We start from the raw sequence: 20309 nt of genomic DNA on the forward strand, positions 1-20309 counted from the left end.
GTTTCTAGCAGAAACATGCTGCCTCCGACAGTGGAAGCAGAACGTAGTCATGGCTAGTAACCACTGATAGCCTTATCCTCCATGAATTTGTCTAATCCTCTTTGAAAGCCATCCAAATGGGTGGTCATCAAAGCTTCTTAAGGGAGCGAATTCCATAGTTTTAACTATGCACTGTGTGAAGATCTGACTGATAGTTCCCCATGCTCCTGAGGTTTAATTGGCCTCCACAAGGGACTGAGCCGTTAGTGTGGCAGGCCCTGCCCTGTGGAACTCCCTACCAATAGAGGTTTGGCAAGAACCATCCTTGTGTGTGGAAGAATGCTGTGTTTGAGAGACTCTGTATGCGGTTGCAGCTGTGGCCACTTGCTCCAATTACTCCACAACTCTGCCATCCTGTGTCTTCCCTGCTCCAGGTATATAAAGAAGAGGGGCTGCCTGAGGCAGCAACCCGGCGTTGCGCAAAGTGCGAAGCTAAGTGCGCACTTAGCATTGCACTTGTAGTCACCTTGAGGTCACCTGGAGAAGAAGATCAGAAGAAGATCATGGAAGATTCCTTGTTCTTATTGTTTTGTTTGGTTGTATTCTGTTATTTTTAATGCTGGTTAGGTGTTATTTCATTGTTTAGTTTTTTAGATCTGTTGTTGTTTTTGTATCATTTTGCTTTGTACATCGCCTAGAGTGGCTGGATGGTCAGCCAGATAGGCGATTAACAAATTCAATAAATAAATAATTCCTCACTTTCAGGCATCTCTTGAAAACTGAACTTTTTAAGACAGGCCTTTGTAACCATGAATTCCTCTCTAACCAACGCAGTGTTTATTGATGCTTTTATTATTGCTTTTAATGAAGTTTTTATTGATTTTAAAATTTTATTGTGTCTCTGTATGCTGTAAGCTGCCTTGATGTCCTTCTATAAAAAGTGTGGCTTATAAATACTTTAAAATAAATAAATAAATACTTTGTTTTGTCTGTCCTGAATCTTCCAACAAATACATTCAATGACATTCAATACAATTTTCTAAAAACAAGATCAAGTGAGATTAAAAATGAAGACTCAGAGCCCAGGTAAGTCTCAACGAACATGTAAGAGGTGTTTAAAGGTAATGCCTCATGAAGTACCCAAGGGAGGGCATGAAGTACCCAGAGGATATGTCCTATCATCGAGAAGGTTCGCTTCTGTGTGGCTACCAAGTGACAATCACTGGTCATGGAATGATCTGCAAGGTCTCTTCGGAAGATCTTAAAAGATCTGTCCTTGGAAGGCAGTCTGCTTGGTATCCTTGTCCCAAGTTTGGAACTTTCGTTGTCAACACAAACCTTGAGCATGGCTTGGCAGTTAAAAGGCAGCCAGTGCAGATCTTTCAACACTGGTGTAACTACATGTAAATCAGCATATCCCACCAAACAGAAGCAGCCGCATTCTGCACTGGCTGCAGCTTCCAAACCAGGTTCCTAGGTGCAAGGGCAGTCCCACGGACAGTGCATTACAGTACTCTAGGTGTAAGGTTACCAATCTATGGAACAGTGTGGGAAGGCAATCCAAGGATACAAATGCCGAGAGGAACAAATGGGTGCACATGGGAACCCATTCTGAACTCCCATTCATATTGAAAACTGCTGATTTTATTTTGAAAAATCATAGCTTAACTTGTTTTTAACATCTGAGTTGATCAGTAACTTCAATGTCCAGTTCAATGTTCAATATCCCAGTCTGGGTCTGTGTTGGAATTGCTTTTTGTTTTAATGTATTTTAATTGTTTTGTTTTAATGTATTTTAAAGTCTGTTTTTATGATGTTTTAAACAGTTTTTAGTACTTTTGTTTGCCACCCTGGGCTCCTGCTGGATGAAGGGCGGGATATAAATCAAATAATAATAAATGTATATTTTATATTTTATGTAAACCACTTAGAGGCTTTGATTATTAAGTGGTATATAAATCTTGTTATAAATAAAGGTGTGCATGTGTATGCCCAGATTGCATGGCCCAATGACACACTCTCTCTCTCTCTTTCAGATGTGGGGAACCTCTGGCTCTCCAGATGTTGCTGAACTAAAACTGCCATCATCCCTGGCCACTGGCCTTGCTTGCTGGGGCTGGTGGGAGTTGTAGTTCAGAAGCATCCAGAGGGCCAAAGGTTCCACACATGCACCCTCTGTTTGAACATTCTGCCCTCATATGGACAGCCGGTGGAATGAGAGGCAGGACAAATACAATGTTCGGAAGATGAGAAGCATGTGCCACAAGGGCATCATCCAACAGCCCCTTGGGCTGGCCCACATGCATCCCTGATCCCCATGAATGAGAGATACTCACATATACAAAGGCTGTAGCTGCAAGTGTGACATCTTTTGGGGTGCTTGGTATCCATACGAATCAAATCCTCCAATGAAATCGACTGTGGGGTGAAAAGATGAGGGGTAACTATGTGGATCAAACAGCTGAGGTTCAACAGACCAAAACCAACAACAAAACACAAACCACTGCAATGAAGTTACAGCAAGTATCTCTAGGGCTTTTCCTCCCCAATCCGACTCCCTGATCAACTGGACAGTTCTCCAGCATCAAGGTCAATTTGAAAGCTGCTTTATTTTCATGTATGTTATTATTTTTAGGCTCCCTTGTCTGTCGGAAAGGCCTTCAAAGCAGCCCTTTGGTGCCTTTAGCAGATGCAGGACAAGCAGAAATCCAGCTGGCAAACCCTTCTTAGCGTGCAAGTACAGCAAGAGTTTGGCTCTCCAGATGTTGTTGGACTCTGGCTCTCACTTTTCTGTAAACATGCACAGGATTGCACTGTAAAAGCAACAGGAGCTCAGCTAGAAACATCTTCTTTGACATTTGATCTTTAATTTTTGCAATTAAATGCAAAGAAGGCATTAAAGATCCTCTTGTCAACAACAAGCATTAGAATTATGGTATGTATATGAATAAATGGATAGATGAACGACAGGGCCCTTTCAGTAGCAATCTGGTTTGTGGAATGCCCTCCCTGGTGAGCTGCATCTGTCTCCCTCAGTGCTGACTTTCAGGAGCTATTTAAAAACATTCCTGTTTATCCAGGCATTTGACAGCTGAAAAACACCATTCCTGGCAACCCTAAGATCACAGTTTTTAGAATGTTTTTAACTGTTCTTAGATTTTTTTTTTAATTGTTATTGATATGTTTGATGCCCAGGGCTCCTTTGGGAGTAAAGGCAGGATATGAATGGATGTTCACACATATATGCACATGTGTATCCATACACACATGCACACACACTTGGCAAAATGTAAAGCCACTATGATACCCCAGTATCCACCCTTTCAGCTTATTCTGCTTTTCCATTCCATACTCTGTGTGTGTGTTTGTGTATGTGCGACATTCAAAAATGCTTTTAATATTAATTTTGCTGCAGCTGAGGTTCAGTCTTTTTTAATGGAGTGTCTCATTGGATTTGGAACTAAATGAATGACTGTCAAAGCTGAGAACTTCCCCCTGGATTTAGAAAAGACAAACAGTCCAGGAGGATCAGCTTTCGCCCATATTCCATGCTCTCGACGACTCTGGCTATGATAATACTACATATAATTTGCTACTCCCTAAATGGGTTTTTTTTCATGTGTAAAGTAGAATGAGGATGAATCCTTATTGTTCAGAGCCATAGGCCGCCACAATTAAATACATTTAAAAGGAAAATACAAAAAACACATTAAAATACAAATCATATCACAGTAAAACGCAGATTCAACAACATAGAGTAGAAAAATATCAATACATTTCAAATAAAATTTCCACTCCCCTTTGTAAAGTATATTAATAATTTCATTTGTGTCAAATAATGCTGCTTGGAAGCCATCAGAAGCAAATAAGCTCCTGCCAGACTTCCAATACATTCAAATAGATGGGCAGCGTTCTATTTCACTCAAAGGTTTTAATTCTTCACTATATCTGTTTGGAATGTCATCTGAACATGAACCACAAGCTGTCTGGGTGATTTGTTTACAGGAACGTTTTAAAATTCACTGCGCTAACAATACATTTTGTTTTTCCCTTTAACATACTGGTCCTCCAGGGACATCAGAGCAGATGGCACAGAGCAGGGGTGGAGAACCTGCAGCCCATGGGCCAAATGTGACCCTCCAGGCCTCACTCTCTGGCCCCGAGGACTCTGCCCAGGCCATGCACCTCACTGGCTTTGCTCTGTGTCCTCCTCAAGGGCTATTCCCTGACTGGAATGTGTCCTTGAACTAAGAAAATGCTTTCTTGCTTGTCTGGATGGAGGGTGGACAGTTTTACAGGGGGAGGAATGTAGAAATCTCTGGCTTTTGCCTCCTGGAATGTAGCCTCATGTAGAAATGTACGTCATACTCATTGCTGTGCCCTTTTTGCCTCTGGCTCTACCAACTTTCACTTCTGGGCCTGCCCACCGCCGGCATGCACCCCCACATAGTTGCCAAAGAAGGTATATGTGCTGAAAAAGGCTCTCCATCCCTGGGGCAAAAGTTAAGAGTGTTGCTTTAAGACTTAGAAAGAGTCCAATTCAAGTCCCTACTCAGCTATAAAACTTACTAGATGATCTTTGGCAATCAGTCTCTCTCTCTCTCTCTCTCTCTCTCTCTCTCTCTCTCTCTCTCTCTCTCTTCTCACACACACACCAGAGCTTGGAAAAGTTACTTTTTTGAACTACAACTCCCATCAGCCCAATCCAGGCCATGCTGGCTGAGGCTGATGGGAGTTGTAGTTCAAAAAAAGTACCTTTTCCAAGCTCTGGCACACACATACACAGCCTAACCTACCTCACAGCATTGCTGTGAAGACAGAATGAGGGGGAAGAACCATGTAAATTATCTTGAGTCCCTTGAAGGATTAGGTAGGATATGCATGTAATTAAAAACTCCTTTTATTTATTACATTTATATCCTACCTAATCCTCTTTAAAATCTCTTTATTCACTACCAAGACTAAACCTCCCACACAGGTTGGTACCAAAACACTCCTAGATAGTGTGGGGTAGTGCTTGGTAGTGTGCTGGATTTACACTGGAGAGAGCCAGGTTCAAATCCCTGTTTGGCCACAGAACTTGCTGGGTGACCTTGGGCAAGTCCCTGTTGCTCAACCTAATCAACCTCGGAGGGTTGTTGTGTTGACAAAATTGTTATTCCCAGCCATTTGGCAGCACTGCCACTCGCTCAGTGCAATTAGTAGGCAATCCACTCAGGGAGCCATTACTAACTAATGGAGAACAAAGACAGGAAGAGAAGGGAGGAAGGGGAGGAGCAAAGATACTTACAGCTGTCTTCTTCCTCCATAAATACTTTGCTGACATAGCAGGCATAAACAAATCCGAAGAGCTTCAAAATATAAAATAAAAAAGGGAAGGGGGGAAAACTAATTATTTGAAAGCAAGGAAATAGCAGTAGCTTGACACGTTATCAGAAGTTGTCAAGATGAGACTGAACAGCTTGATCAAATCACACACAAAATTAGCAGTAGCCACGTTGGCCCATAAACAACAACAGAAGAGTAATACCTTTACTGGAACCAACTTCAAAGTCACAGAGAATTGACAGCTTTTGAGTTTATTAGAACTTTTCATCAGCTGGATATCATAGATAAAAGCAAGGGTCTGGGGAAAGAAAATGATGCTTGAGACCTATTATGCTGACTAGGGCTACAATCTCTACACACTGGGGATAAATCCTACTGACCTCAATGGGCGGTATTCAATGCTAGTCCTATGCAGAGTAGACCCACTGAAGTTAATAACCAGGACTGTAATTCAGGTTCATTAATTTTGGTGGGTCTACCCTAGTAGTATCCTAGTATTGTTGAAGACAACCCACTGTGGTTTGCTTCTGACTAGACATGTATAGGATTGCGCATAGGATCTAATCCAGTAATATCTTTAACTTCCCTTCACCCCTTCCAATTTTTTGTCGCTGTTTGCATGGGCTTCTTTGTGTTGAACATCCAATATAATGAAGAGCTTTACTGAACTTGAAAGCTTCTTTGTGACTTTTCAGTTGGTTCCAATAAAGGAATTTTTTAATGTTTCTTTCGTGGATTTATGCACATTAAATGTGCCTATATTCAGGTTCAGCTATAGTCTGTGGATTCCTTCCCACCCCCCAAAATATCTAAATGGTATTACCTATATACAAAGTATGCAATTCAGTCCTTTTTGCATAATTATGAAAGTCGCAGGGTCAGGCCAAAACATTTGCAGGTCACTGAAACCACCCCCGTTGGTGTTTTGAGATCTTGCTTTGCATTCTCTGGAGATTTTCAGTCGCATTCAAAATCTCCATCAGAAACATAAACATTTCTTCCTCTTTTTTTAAAGATTATGTCAGAAGAATGGAGTCAGGGTCACTTCTGATGCCAAGTCTTTGGTTGGGAGTATTTCTTGTACAGGGATGGGGAACCTGTGGCCCTCCAAATATTGCTGAGACTCCAATTCTCCATCAGCCCCACCTAGCATGGCCAATGGTCAGGGATCATGGGAGTCATAGGTCAACGACACCTGGAAGCTCAGATGTTCTAGGGATGGGAAACCTGTGGCCTTCCAGATGTTGTCATACTCCAGTTCCCAATCAGCCCCAGCCAACATAGCCAATAATCAGGAATGATGGGAGTTGTAGTCCAACAATAACAAGAGGGTCACAAGTTCCCCACCCTGTTGTAAAGGAATGTGGGCTCAGCCTGCTTTGGACAGGATGAACTTCCTTTGAAGTTCCTCTCTGGTCTGCAGCCAGGAGACACCTCCTTCACCTGATGCTGCTTTTACAAGCTTAGGTGATGGCAATGACTGGAAGTGCCTTTTACCAGCTCCGGCTGGTACACCAGCTGAGTGCCTCCCTGGATAAGTCAGAGCTCACCAAAATTATCCTTGCCTTAACAACTCCCTGACTTTATTTACTGTCATGAGCCCTTTACATATTACAATAGTCAAGGCTGGAGATCACTAAAAGCATCTGAAAACTTCAGTTATATGATATGATGCAGATCTTAACATTTTGGGCAGTTTTATGCAGGAAATGTGGCTCCTTGAGTATCCTAGTCCCAACCCATTTCAACTAGCACCCTCAACTCGAGCTCCAAAATGCCCTGGAAGGCCCTGCAGATCTTTTAAAAGCAGGTGTTGTATGTTCAGAATTTAGATGAGGAAAACAGAATGGGGGAAAGGATCCAATGCTTCCCGCCCTCAGCAGTCCTTCCCTGCTCAAAGGAGGAGCCTCCATAGCTACATTTAGTAAAAGAAACAAAAATATCAGTCGGGCATCTTCCAGCACTTAAGTCGTTTGGCCTTAACCTCAAGGTAAAGTTCTGGGCCTGTTGCTTTTCATTCTTAATTTGCATCCTCTAGGGCTTATTTGTTCCCTCAGTACCAATTATTTTTGAACTACCAATATCCATCTTCCTGTATCTGCTCCCTTTATCTTTGTCGTCCTTCATTTGTCAAAAATAACAATAAAAATCTCCCTGTCCTTGTGCCATTTCTTTTTAATGATCTCCTATAACCTACAAATGTCAACTCAGAGGTAAGATCCACTAACAGACTTATGCCTCAGTAAGTTTGTTTAGGATTGCAGCCTGACTGCCAGAGGCAACTCGGGCAGGGAGGAGCCATTGTGCTAGATTCCTGGCAGGTAGGTTGCTGCTCCTTACCAGGAAAGGGAGAAGCAGGGAGCTCATCGTGGTGCAATCACCCTGGCTGGAGCACTGAATTAGTTCTGCTGGTGCATTTGCACCATGGCGACCTCCCTGCTGCCTTGCTCCTCCCCCTCTGCCCCGCAGTAAGCAACAGCTGTCCTGGCTACCCACTGCGGAATCAGACTCGGAGCCACTGGTGTGATTATTACCAAAGGTTTTAATCCAGAGCTTGGTGCATGACTGGTACATAGATGAGACTACAGGTTGCACAGGTCTCTAGATCTTGGCAGCACTGCTAGGCACGGTTACTCAAGCGAGGACATTGTCACAACAAAGAGCACGCCCTCCAGGACCCCCTATGAAGAGCTGGGGCGGGCAAATTACTTGTGCGGGAACTGTCTCTCAGACTGGGACTGGGCCAGCAAGTGGGCACTCGTACAAGTAAGCTGATGAGTGGGCTCAGTCTGCTCACGCCTGCACAAACGGCAATGTGTCCTTGGCGATGGAGGCAGAGATGCCTCGGACACTTCACTCCCCAGCTCTGCCTCCAATCGTACCTCCTGCTCAGCAGACACGTCAGCTACAGGAGGCGGAGCAGGGGCAGGATCAGGAGTCTAGGAGTCTGGGAGTCTGCGGGGGCAGAGTAGGGGAACGGGCCATCGCTGAGTCTGCCTCCTCAGCAGCTGTCAGAACGGCCAGATCACTGAGCTCCTCTCTGGTCTCGCCAGCCACCATGTGCAGGCCACTGGGCCCCTCTGCTGGATCCCAGTAGTCCTCCTCATCCGAATAGCTCCGCCAAGAGTTCTCCACGAGGCTCATTACATCAGCAACCCACCTGCCAGGAAGTCAGCACAGCAGCTCCGCCCCACCTGGTGAGCCACTTCTGCTTCCCCTATTGTCTCTTTCCTGACCATCTGCTTCTTTACTGCTAAATCAGATTGCTGTTCCCTTACCTTCTCATGCCAAACATTTAGGAATCATTTTGCATTTTTCTTTCTCCCCCTGCCGCCCCCAATCAGATCATTCCACTGACAAAAATTGTCACTTTCAGTGACTGAACATTGCCCATTTCCTCCTATTAATTCTGCCCAACCTCACATCAATCATTCATTGGTATTATGTGCAGGTGATGCATGTCTGACTCCATAAGCATGAGCATGGGAAGATTCAGATTGGTATCAATATACAGGTAGCTAACCGGAATCTTGATGTTCAGTGTGGCTTTGAATACTGGAGGAGTGGGAAACAACGGGGGGTAGGCTTGCTTTGGGGCTTTCTGGGGATAACTGGGAAGAGGATGCTGGACCCTCGATCTGATCTAGTCAGCTCTCCTGTTCTTCTGTTCATTGCCAGGTCAGCCAGCTCAAATAGCAACATGCAAGCTGATAGGTGCATCGCTTCCACCCATTTAGTACCCCAAGTGCTTTGCCACTACATGGCAAATCCTATTTCTTTGTTCTCTGGGAAAAGACCATACTGTCAGAAGAAGTGTAAGGTAATTATATTTATGTTCACACACCAAGCTTAGTACTGCAAAGGTTGTGGTCTTTTGGGGGGGGGCATCCTGGTCATAAAATGGTTCATCTGAACATGGCAAAATGTACAGCGTAATCCTACATGTGCCTGCTCTGCAGCAAGCCCCATTGAGTTCGGTGAGACTTACTTCCAGGTAATTGAATACTGCATTGCAACCTTACTCTAGTGAATTTAATGGTGACATAAGAATCCTCATTTAGTATAAAAAAACCCACCCAAATAAACCCTCCAATATAACTGTTAAGGAGGGGGAACCTCACTACTGTTGCCCCTTCTCCTTTATTGATCTATGCGATAAAAACCTGGGATTTCTAGACATCAGTTTTCATGCATCCCAATATCGATTTTCATATACAAACTGGGCTAGATATATTCTGCAGTTGTACAGCACAAGGGTAGAAAATATCACCGGCTGCAGAATCCAGCATCCCAAAATGTTGGGTGTGCTTTCAATTTTTTTTTTTAACGACAAGTTTCTTTAAAAGCTAAGTAAGATAGGAAGACAGGGATGCAACCTTTACAACACGTTCCTATTTATGCATCCTATTCAGATGCATGTCTCACTGGGTTCAATGGGACTTACTACCTAATAAGTGCATAGAGAACTGCAGCTGGGCAGAGCAATCCAACTCAGGGGAAGCCGGCATGAGCTGTGCTGGAACAAGAGAAACCGGCATAAAGTTCTGCCACATGCGATTGGCATTCAGGAGCCTCTGGGTTGGCTGAACACCAACTCAGCTGGGAGTTGCACACAGGGACCAGAAAATAAAAGCCAGCTCTCCCAAATATCCCTACTGTGGGGTAAGCCCTCGCCATGGACTTTTATTGCAATTATTTTCTTAGACTGACCTTTTCCCCGGCAGAATTTTTGCCTGGACTGGGACCTGTAGGAGCACTCTGAAAGTGAGAGGGATGTGGCCTAAGTCCCCTCCCCTCAGCCCCCTTCCCTGACATATTTCTGACACGCCCCCTGCCAGCTCCAGTCTCAGCTGAGCTGGCTGGGTCGCGGCTGAACACACTGAGGGATTTACGCTGGCATAGCCCATCTGAGCTGGGACCCAGTCAGCTCAGCTGGAGATCCGCCGTATCCAACTCCCCTCAGCCTGGAGTAAATGCAAGTTGGATTGCGCAATCGTTTACATTCACCATTTTAAAAACTTCAGCTCAACTAAAAAGTTGAACCAATTTCAAAGCAAGCCAAACAGTGGGAAGCCAGCAAGGGGGGGGGCTGGTGGTGGAAGAGCCAAAAGAGGAGGAGGAGGAAAGCTCCACAGCATCCACTCGCCACTCAGGAGCCACTGACCCAACTGGGCGCCAGCTCCGTCAGGAGCTATGCACAGGAGCCGGATGGGAAGAGCCAGCTCCCACAAATAGGCCGACTGGGGAGTAAGCGGTCCCTGTAGGCCGCCAATGTAATTCTTTTACTGTGCCGGCCTATCTAGCTGGTGGAATTATTGTGGGGATCAGGACCCCAGGGAGCACTCGGAGGGGAACTTGGAAGTCACATAAGTCCCCCCTCCCGCAGCTCCTCCCCACCATGCCCCTGGAACACCCCATTTTGGGGGCTTCCACCGGCTCTCCCCCCCCCCGCAGACTCATCCAACTCTCCCCAGCCCAGCGGAAATATGAGTTGGATTGTGCCCTTGATCAGAAAGCAGTGTGGGCAAGAATCCTGGCTATTGTTTTAGACGTTTGCTGAGAACTTTATTTCAGCAAGCTGACCCAGACATTCAGTTTCTGTATTTGTTTTTCAAAGTTTTTCTGAATTTATCTGTGTTTTATTGATAATCTTTATGCATATTAGTTTTTTTAACAGTTTTGTGCATTTTAGCCTTTTTAAATTAATAATTTTATTATGAACACCGCTTAGGGAGATTTGTGATTAAGCAGACTACAAATCTTTCTAAATATTTTTTTAATTATACAAAAAACCCTTATAAAAACAACAGATGGTAAATACCAACTTAAAAGAATTCCCTCTTCTCACACATGACCAAGTGTCTGTAAGAAGATGCTTGCTATGACCCACAATCTAAAAACAAAGCATGCCTTTTGCCTACAAACTATTGCTTTTACTGATATGCACTTTGTGAATTGGGCTTTAGTCTGTGCAAGTTAATGCCACAATTAATACACTCGAGTGGATAAAATCCATTGATTTCAGTGGGTCTACTCCAAGTATGACTTAGGCTGCAATCCAGTGCAAACTTACCCAGGTGTAAGTCCCACTGACCCCAGTGGAGCTTACTTCTGAGTAGACATGTATTGGCTTGCAGTCTTAGTTGGCTATTACTCTTGGTCTTTAAGGTGTCACAGGATTCATTGTTAGTTTTGCTGCAACAGACTACCATGACCACCCGTCTTGAACATGCAGATTTATACACATGGCTTCAGTTAATCAACTAATGAACAGCACTACATATGAACAGCACTATACTCAGGCATCTTATCGAGTTCAATGCGACTCACAACTAAGTGCGTACAAGACTGTGCATTAAAATCTGTCCCAGGGTATGACCTGAAGCAGTAGCAGCTGGCAGGGCAATATGGCATAGCTCCCCTGGCTTCCCAACACTGCATGTCACTACTGGTTACCAAAGAGGGAGAAGTGGAGGATCAAGAGGTGGGACGCTCTGTGCAGGTGCAGGTGCTGGAGTGGACTGGTTCTGCAGAGCTCCCTACGGCCTTGCCCCTCCCCCTCGGTAACTGGCAGCGGGACGTGGCATTGGGAAGCCAAGTGTGCAACGCCTTCCCGCCCACACTGCTGCAGATCTGAAAAGACAGGGGGCCACCACCTTGCTGTAGCTAAGCAGGTCTGGATCTGGTCAGTGCCTGGATGGGGAACGGCCTGGGAGCCACATGAACACTGTCGTTGGTTCCATAGCAAACGCAAGGCAGGATATAAAAGGTAAGGAAATAAATCAATATGAACAGACAGCCATTTTTCCACTCCCTCATCTGGGGCTTGTGCGACCTGATATTTTGTGCTTAGTTGTAGCGTTCTCTCTTGCCGCTACCCAGCTTGGGCTCCCTCGTGAACGACATAAACAATCAATGAAACGAAGTCCCAATCACTGGAGGCTGGTCCATTGGGAGCCAACAGGGCCCTGCCCCACCAATGCCACCTGCCTCCACTTGCCTGCCTTCTTTCTTACAACCAGTCAGGGGGTGGCTCTGCCTGTCATTGGCTTCACCTACTTCTTTCTGCCCCCACCAATACCAATGGGCAGCAGCCACCACTGGTTCTAGCAAACTCAGTGGGGCTTACTTCCGAGAAAACATGCATAGGGTTGCACCATGCAATTTCTTTCAATCAGGTAGCAGCCCTACCCAACATGCTGATGAAATCTCAGACCCCTGAAGGAGCAGATAAACATTTCCAGCATCAAGGGGATTGATTTCAATACCTGCATAGCATATAGTCCTTCCCCATGATGAGTGGAAGCAAAATACTGTTTTGCAGAATACAAAATTTGCAGGAATTTACTGCAGGCTACTCAAGGCTGCAACCCTATGCAAATTACCTTGAGTTACTTGCCTAGAACTGCACCATGAAGTATTGGTTAACAAGGAAAGTCTTACTCATTTTGACTATTTTTGTATTTTTTTGGTAGGACTTCCACACCTTCAATATTACCCACAACTCCAGACTCACCATCCCAGATACAAGTTGCTATGGCTTTTCATTTTATACTAACTGCAGAGAGCGAATGGGTGGACTAACATGCAATGCCAGAGATGGGGAAATGAAAGCTTGGCTTCTTAGGTGGTTTTAGGCAGAGCTTGGAAAAGTTACTTTTTTTAACTACAACTCCCATCAGCCCAATCCAGTGGCCATGCTGGCTGGGGTTGATGGGAGTTGTAGTTCAAAAAAGTAACTTTTCCAAGCTCTGGTTTTAGGTGCAAATAAATAGTATGCTCTTCATATTCGGAAGATCTCTCTGGTTGCCTGGATCCCCCCCCCCAAAAAAGGAATCAGAAGCAAACCCATTCTATAAATCTAGGGTTCATGGGTGTGAATTTTGTTACACAAGAGTGGGCAGAATCACCTTCAGTGTCTCAGTTGTTTTTTAGGGATCAGTGTGGTGGAAGAGTCAGCTGGAGATGGATGCTGGTACCACCTACCGCAAGGAATATCTGCATTGCACTGCTCACCACCTCAATATACTGATAATCAAGCAAGCACCCAGTGACTGTGATGACATGATGGTCTTCGAGGGCCAGATTGGAGTTCTGCACGGGGGTCACCAGGCAACCAGGACCATTCTCCATCCACCATGAACGATGCAGCGATGTGTTAAAGGTCATGATGAAATCTCGGTCCTAAGGAGATGGGACATAGCAAGGCAAGCTCAGTTTTTGAAGCTTGAATCCACACTACACTGCCTAGAACCCTGACATTCTGTATAAACGTGGAGAAACAATCTTAACACTCTACAAATCTCCCTAGAAATTGTGTGTATTTTTCTGTGCCATGTACTCATAGTTGTAATGGTGCTTCCATCCCATCCTGAAAACTAGCCGAGATCTAGTACACACACAGCCCAAAGTAGTCTGCCAGAAAAGTTTGAAAATGATAGAACTGTATTACTGCACACCCTACAGAGGATTCTCTGTCTCATAACAATGCCTGTCCCATGGGATGGGATGGAGGGCTGCGGGAATCTTCATTGCACACACTAAAGCGTACCTCTCATTGGGGAGGGCATCCAGGAACACTGTAAGGAAATAATGGTTTCCCCAAACTGAATGTACACCCTAGAATTGAGAGGTACACATGAAAGATGGAGACCCTAGAATATTAAAAACATAATGGGTTATATCCAACTAAGTTCTACCCAAAACAGACCCATTGAATTGAATGAACCTAAGTTAGATGTGTTCATTAATTTCAATGGATCTACTCTGAGTAGGATGAGCAATTGATATATCCCATAGATTGTAAGGCTCCTCATAGTTTTCAAAAGAAGAGAAGCCTGAGAAATATGGATCCATGCCTCCATCCCCATGGGGGGGGGAAGGCAAATCAGCTTAGCTGATAAGATCTGATGCGCTGTTACAGTTTGGTAAAAGTAGAGGCTGGGAATCTATGGCCCGTGGGCCAAATACGGCCCTCCAAGCCTCTGTATCCAGTCTTCAGGACTCTCTCCAAGCCAGGCCTCTCACCGGCCCTGCTCTGTACTTTCCCCAACTGCTGTAGCCTGGCTGGAATGTGTCCTTGAATTGTGATAATGCCTCTTGGTTGCCTAGATTAGGTTAGGCAGGTGTGTGAGTGTGTTCTTTATTGTTATGGTCAATGACTGGAATAAAACAAATAACAAAACTCTCAAAAGAGAAAGATCCAAAACTGCAGGAGACTAAAATACGGCAAAATAGGATAAAATGGAATAAGATAAGATTGTTTAAACATCAAATTTATAAAATTCTGAAAGGAAAAGAAGAAATTTACAAGATGGCTAGGATAAAAAAAATTTGACCGTAAGTGCCCTTGTGACTCTGGAGCAGTGGAAACCAGTGACCTATGCCCTCCTCTACTCCTCTTTTTAAAAAAAGCTTTCTCAGAATAATTATTAAATACATACCTCTAAAGAAAGAAAAAAGTCTATCCATAAGCATAGAAATATTAAACAGTTTCAACATTATAATACACTAACTAAACATAAAAAACGAGACCAAAAACAAATGTTTATATACATATTAAATACATGATATGCAAAAGCATTCAGCCTTATTCAATATAAAATATCCCAGTCATTCAGTATAAATTATATAATTGATTTTTTAAAATTACTCAATATGATTGCATAAATAGCTAATCCTCAGACATTTGTCTATATCTCCCCCAATAAATTAAATGGATTTATCTCCTGCTGCATTCTTTTGTTCCAGTAGGAAATGAACTAACTCCACTTTTCTAAAGATTTATCATCTTGCTGTCAACCTTCCCTAACCTTTATCATGTTTGTACGTTTTGATCATCTGATTATTTGCAAAAACGTCTATACCAATACTAAGAACAAAAAATACATATCCTGGTGGTGATCAGTATAAAATCAACAACAAAATTACATTTGTAAAAGAAGTACACAAAGTCACGCCTGTTTCTCCATCCACTTTTGCCTCTGGTCCCAACCAATGGATCCCCCAGAAGGTTGCCCTCAAGGTAATGCAGCCCTTGAGCTGAAAAGGGTTCTCCACCCTTGGGATAAAGAAAGCTGGGGTTCTAACAGGCTTCATCTGCACTATACATTTAAAGCACTGTCGTATCTCATTAAACAATAATCTCGCAAAGAATCCAGAGAACTGTAGTTTGTTAAGGGTAGTGAAAGTTCTTGGGAGATCCCTGTACCCCTCTCCGTTACAATTCCCAAATTTCCCTGGGAAAAGGGAATGGTTGTTAAACCACTCGGGGAATTCTAACTCTGTCAGGGGAATGGGGTTTTTGTAACAACTCTTTGTGGCATCAGGTGATTGATAGGTGGCCGGGGGGAGGTATGGATCTGGCCCACCAGTTTCCCACCCCTGAGCTGTGGATCTAGTGACAGGAGGAAGGCCAGCCTAGTTCAACAACTTGTCTGAGCCTCTAGCAGAACTCCATCTTGACTGCTAGGATCTAGTGGCAAAAGGGAGATCTGCCTTGCTTTGCTCACCAGTCAGAATCATCAGTACTCAAGCCTACCCTGCTTGCCAACCAGCCGGCGGAACGTATTAAGAGACAAGACACAGTGCAGATGGCTGCCTCCCAGCATTGGCCATGGGGGGGGGAGTGTTTGGGGGAGATGCATTTCACCCATCTGCTGCACTGGTCCTGGAGCATTTAGCAAAGGCAACAGAGGTTCTCATGATTAGCTGAGATTCCTGGTAAGCCTCCAGAAACTCAGATGAAATTGGCAAGGATGAAGTCAATGAATCTCTGGAGCGGCACAGAAAGGTAGCGGGCAGCAGAGGCACGGAGAGGCATGCAGCACCAGCAGAAGCACACGGAGGAGTTTCCAACTATCCATTTATGCCACAAAACACCTCGCTCCTGTCAATTTTGTTCAGTGGTGTTATTTCCTAAGAATACTGTGAGCCACTAAAAACAAACAAATGCTGCATCAAACATTTCAGATGCATGAATGAACATATTATCTTTTATTCTGCTTGGGCATTTTCAGTAATCATGCTGAGGAAAGTGACCACTGAGTTCTTCTCAAGTTACAAATACGTCCAATGCACGCTATAATTTACTATTAGTATTTTGAAAGCAGGACCTGCAATGAAATGCCGCAGTGTGAGGTGCTCCTGTCCAGGGTTTCAGCCAGCCACACCCTCTTCCAGAACACTCCATTCCATTCTCACCACTGACAGTAGTCAGTCTCCATTGTGTGGCCAGTGAGAATGCTCAGCCCTCCTTTGGCTGTTGGGAGGAGGGTGTTCTTCCCCCACTAGGGTTTTTTTTCTTTTTCTACTTCTGCAAACCTTTGGGGATTCCCCAAACCTGCTGATATCTCCTTCCCGAGTGTGAATGGTGCTGTTTTGGCTACAGAAGGATCAGTTCTTGGAGAAGTTCATTAGTATATGGGAAATGGCTTTAACCTATTAAAACATATGGGGAGGAGCCTAGTTCAGTGGCAGAACATCTCCTTTGCATGCAGAAGGCCATGTTCACTCGTTGGCATCTCCGGATAGGGCTGGGAATATCCCCTATCTAAAAGCCACTGCCAGCACTGAGCTAGATGGATCAAGAGTCTGACTCAGTGTAAGGCAGCTTCGTATGTTCCTGTTTAGAATTAAATGGGCTACAAACTGGATAAAAAAGCATACAGAAGGCCCTCCTTCTTGTCTCCAGCAAGGCTTGGGACAACACTGGCTCCCCTAATGCTCCCAGGCCAGAGCCCAAATTACATTCTCCTCCCCCCAAAAAAAACCCGATGGAAAAGGCTGATTCTGAAATGTCATAGACACAATAAGGCCAGTTTTGGGCTTCCTTCCAGGAACAGCTGGCTCTAATCAATATGTCTGGCCTGTCTGGCAAAACAAAACAAAATAGAATCAATGAAGAGATTTAGTCTCACTTTAAAGGGCTGATTTCATTGCAGATGAAGCTACAGAACAAAGTCCGTGCTTGAAATTTCTTGACGTGGGAGACTTTCCTAAAACCTAAGGCCAGAGATACTTTAGCCCTTCTAAAGAGCACATGACACGGGAGGGGGAGGGGGGTCCCTCCAGAAGTCCTTTTGATTGTGAATTCATGATTATTTGAGCTCATGGTGGTATTGGGGCGGTTATACACAACCCTACTTTCAGTACGGTTTGCACCTGCAAAACGTCTGGGGCAGACATTTGTAATCGGTGTAGGTTCGTAGCTTTCTGCTGAAATGAACACTGGGGAAGCATCACAGAGTAACTAATAGAGTGGAATGATGTGTGGATGCTACAATACTGCTTTCAATACTGTTTGCACGTGCAAAAGTGTTTTGGGAAGAAATGCTGCTTTAATTGCATGATCCGTGCATGTCCTGTAGCTTTCTTTTGATATCCTGTAATTTTTTATACCGCAAATATTCAAGGGTGGGATGGGGTTTACCCTGCTTTTGTTGTGCTATAGTGCAAGAGCACCCCTCCAGATAGCAGTAATGCAGTAGCACCGAGAAAGCATCGCAGGACAATACAGCAGAATATGTGGGTTGTTATGTGCCTACAAGTCGATTATGACTTATTATTTATTTATTTTATTGTTTGATTTATATCCCACCATTCCTCCCAGCAGGAGCCCAGGGCAGACTTATTGAGTATTTTATGCCTTTATTTTTGTTTTTAAATGTTTTTAATACAAATCACTTTGAGTTTTCAGTTTGGAAAGAAAAGGGACTGAAATAAAATAAAATAAAAATAACTAGACCAACATCCCTGTTCAAATGTTAACAGTGTGAGTCTAATCCAACCACATGTACAGTGGTGGCTGGTGGTCGTTGGGAGGGTGGACAGCAGGAGCAGGGGAGGGGGATAACAGGCGGAGCCAGAACCAATGACAGGCAGAGAGCCAGAGGCAATGACAGGCAAGGCCAACTAGTTCTAGTTTTCTCCCCATTCTCCCTGGTGAGTTCTACACAAGCAACACTGAGACCAAGGAAGGGAAAGTTGACAGGCTGTGCCCTCCTCCCTAATTGGTTGTAAGTAAGAAGGCAACCAAGTTGGGGCAATTGAGGTTTGTGGGGCACTTCCCCCTTTGCCCCAGTGGATCAGCCTCCCTATGGTTGCTAATTTCAATGTGTGCCTTGTTTCCTGTCGAGGACCCAGTGGACGCGTCCAGCCCATGATTCTCTGGCAGGAAAAAGACCCTCTTTGCATCATTTGCCACTTGCTGGGAAACTTCACTGAGGCCTTCTTTGTTTGCTTACTTCTTCCCTTCTCCAAGATAAGCATTTATTGTCATCTCTAAGGAAGGGGGATAGCGAGGAAAGGAGCCATACTCCCTTTTGCGGTCAGTTACCCATCTTCTTTTTTTCAAGGAGAAAAAAACTATCTTGGGTGTGGAACACATTAAGAAACTGTGCCATGCATGGTGATGTCATATGAATATCTGTCCAAAGTGATTAATCAAGTAGCCCCCTGAAAATGCCATTTAGTCAGCTGCATAAATTTTGTGTGCTTTTACATAGGAGAGAGGCTGACACAGGATTTACTATTTTATACATTTTTCATTTGCCCTCCTTTCCCCTGCCCCCCCAAACCATTTGTAGATTGCAAGTCCCTTTTTGCAGGGAAGATGTGGGGAACAGAGTAAATTATCAATAAAACTGCTGCAAGCCATAATCAGCCCACTGGTTATGTGAGGTTATAAATAAGATAAATGCTAGGAGTGCAACAAATTAATTGGATAGTTGATAAATTGGTTTTACTGGCCTGTTCTAATATTTTTACCCTTAAAGATTTTAAATAGCAGATTTGCTAGAGTTTCCTTTAAAGACAGATTTTTATTTATTTTGTTATCACCTTTATATCCCACTTTTCCTCCCAAGGAGCTCAAAGTGGCATACATGGTTCTTCCACTCCTCGTTTTATCCTCACAAGAACCCTGTACGGTAGGTTAGGCTGAGAGGCAGTGACTGGCCCATGGTAAGCTTCATGGCTGAGTGGGGATTTGAATCCTAGTCCAACACTCTAACGACTACACCACTCTGTCCATGTAACTACTCAGAGGTCACATAATATATTCTCTTAGGAGATGGCTTCCTGGTTGATCTTTAGAGACCTTTCTGAGCATCTTCCTTAAGGGGACCAATAAATTAATTACTGAGCAGGTGGCAAAATACCTGAATGTTATCATGTCTCTTAGATCTGCTGTGATTGTTAAGTTCATTTTTCAATAATTGGTTTCACTGAGGCTGTAGCTTTATACTTTGTATTTTGTCTTCTTGGTCAGTGGACTGTAATACACCTGGCAAATTAACTGGTTAGTTGATAACTGCCATTAAAACTTGTAATTGTCTAAAAATACTTAGATGGATTTTTTCTAATTGTCTAAAAATACTTGGCCAGATTTTTAAAAAAATATATTAATAATTATTAGTACTTTTTTAAAAAAATGTAGTTGTCAGGCACCGTTTTCCCTTTGCTCTAACGCATGAGAAATAAAGCCTCATCTGAAAGGATGTCTGATATGAGACACAGGCAGGCATCATTTAAAAACAATGCGAATGAGTTTTCTGCTTCAGAATCATTGCCTGTACTTATGTACAAATGTAATAGACAAGTAGAGCAATCCAGAGCCTGGAGCAGCAGCAGCATAACATGACGGACCAGCTGCATTTAGCCACACTGCTCACTCTGGCTGGAGGTGGAAGTGGAGGTGGGCAGGCAAGACCCTGCTCCAGCTTCAACCATCCTGAAACTGGTATAAGCGACCGGGCCTGGAATGAATGACATCAAGTGAAGTTAGTGCAGTTCGCTCAGGATCCAGAATATCCTGGATTGGCTCGGCCCTTCCCTGCAGTGACCTGTTCTGAAGGTTTCTGCAAGCTACTGCTGGTGGAAAGCCTGGTGGCAGCACTTTCACCCACCTGCACTTTTGGCAGGTGGAAGAGAACTCCACATCAGCTGAGTGACACTCGTGTAACTCCACAGGAAGAGGATGGTGGAGCCGTTCTGGGCTGGAC

General features: G+C 44.1%; 1 protein-coding gene across 6 annotated transcripts in view; it reads right to left on the reverse strand.

The window, feature by feature from the left end:
* The window catches only part of NKAIN1 (sodium/potassium transporting ATPase interacting 1), a 75222-nt gene that overhangs the window by 1515 nt on the left and 53398 nt on the right, over nucleotides 1-20309 (reverse strand). For 4 of the 6 annotated variants that reach the window (XM_061597361.1, XM_061597362.1, XM_061597364.1 and 1 more), the window contains exons 4-6: nucleotides 13294-13491; nucleotides 5270-5330; nucleotides 2316-2397 (exon numbers count right to left, since the gene is read on the reverse strand). In XM_061597361.1, coding sequence (XP_061453345.1) covers nucleotides 2316-2397; nucleotides 5270-5330; nucleotides 13294-13491 — 341 coding nt within the window. Of the gene's footprint in view, nucleotides 1-2311; nucleotides 2398-5269; nucleotides 5331-13217; nucleotides 13492-20309 lie in introns of those variants that run through there. The other 2 variants (XR_009759189.1, XM_061597363.1) reach the window with 2 other exon arrangements.

The sequence above is a fragment of the Rhineura floridana genome, chromosome 15 (assembly GCF_030035675.1).
Source record: "Rhineura floridana isolate rRhiFlo1 chromosome 15, rRhiFlo1.hap2, whole genome shotgun sequence".
NCBI lineage: Eukaryota > Metazoa > Chordata > Lepidosauria > Squamata > Rhineuridae > Rhineura > Rhineura floridana.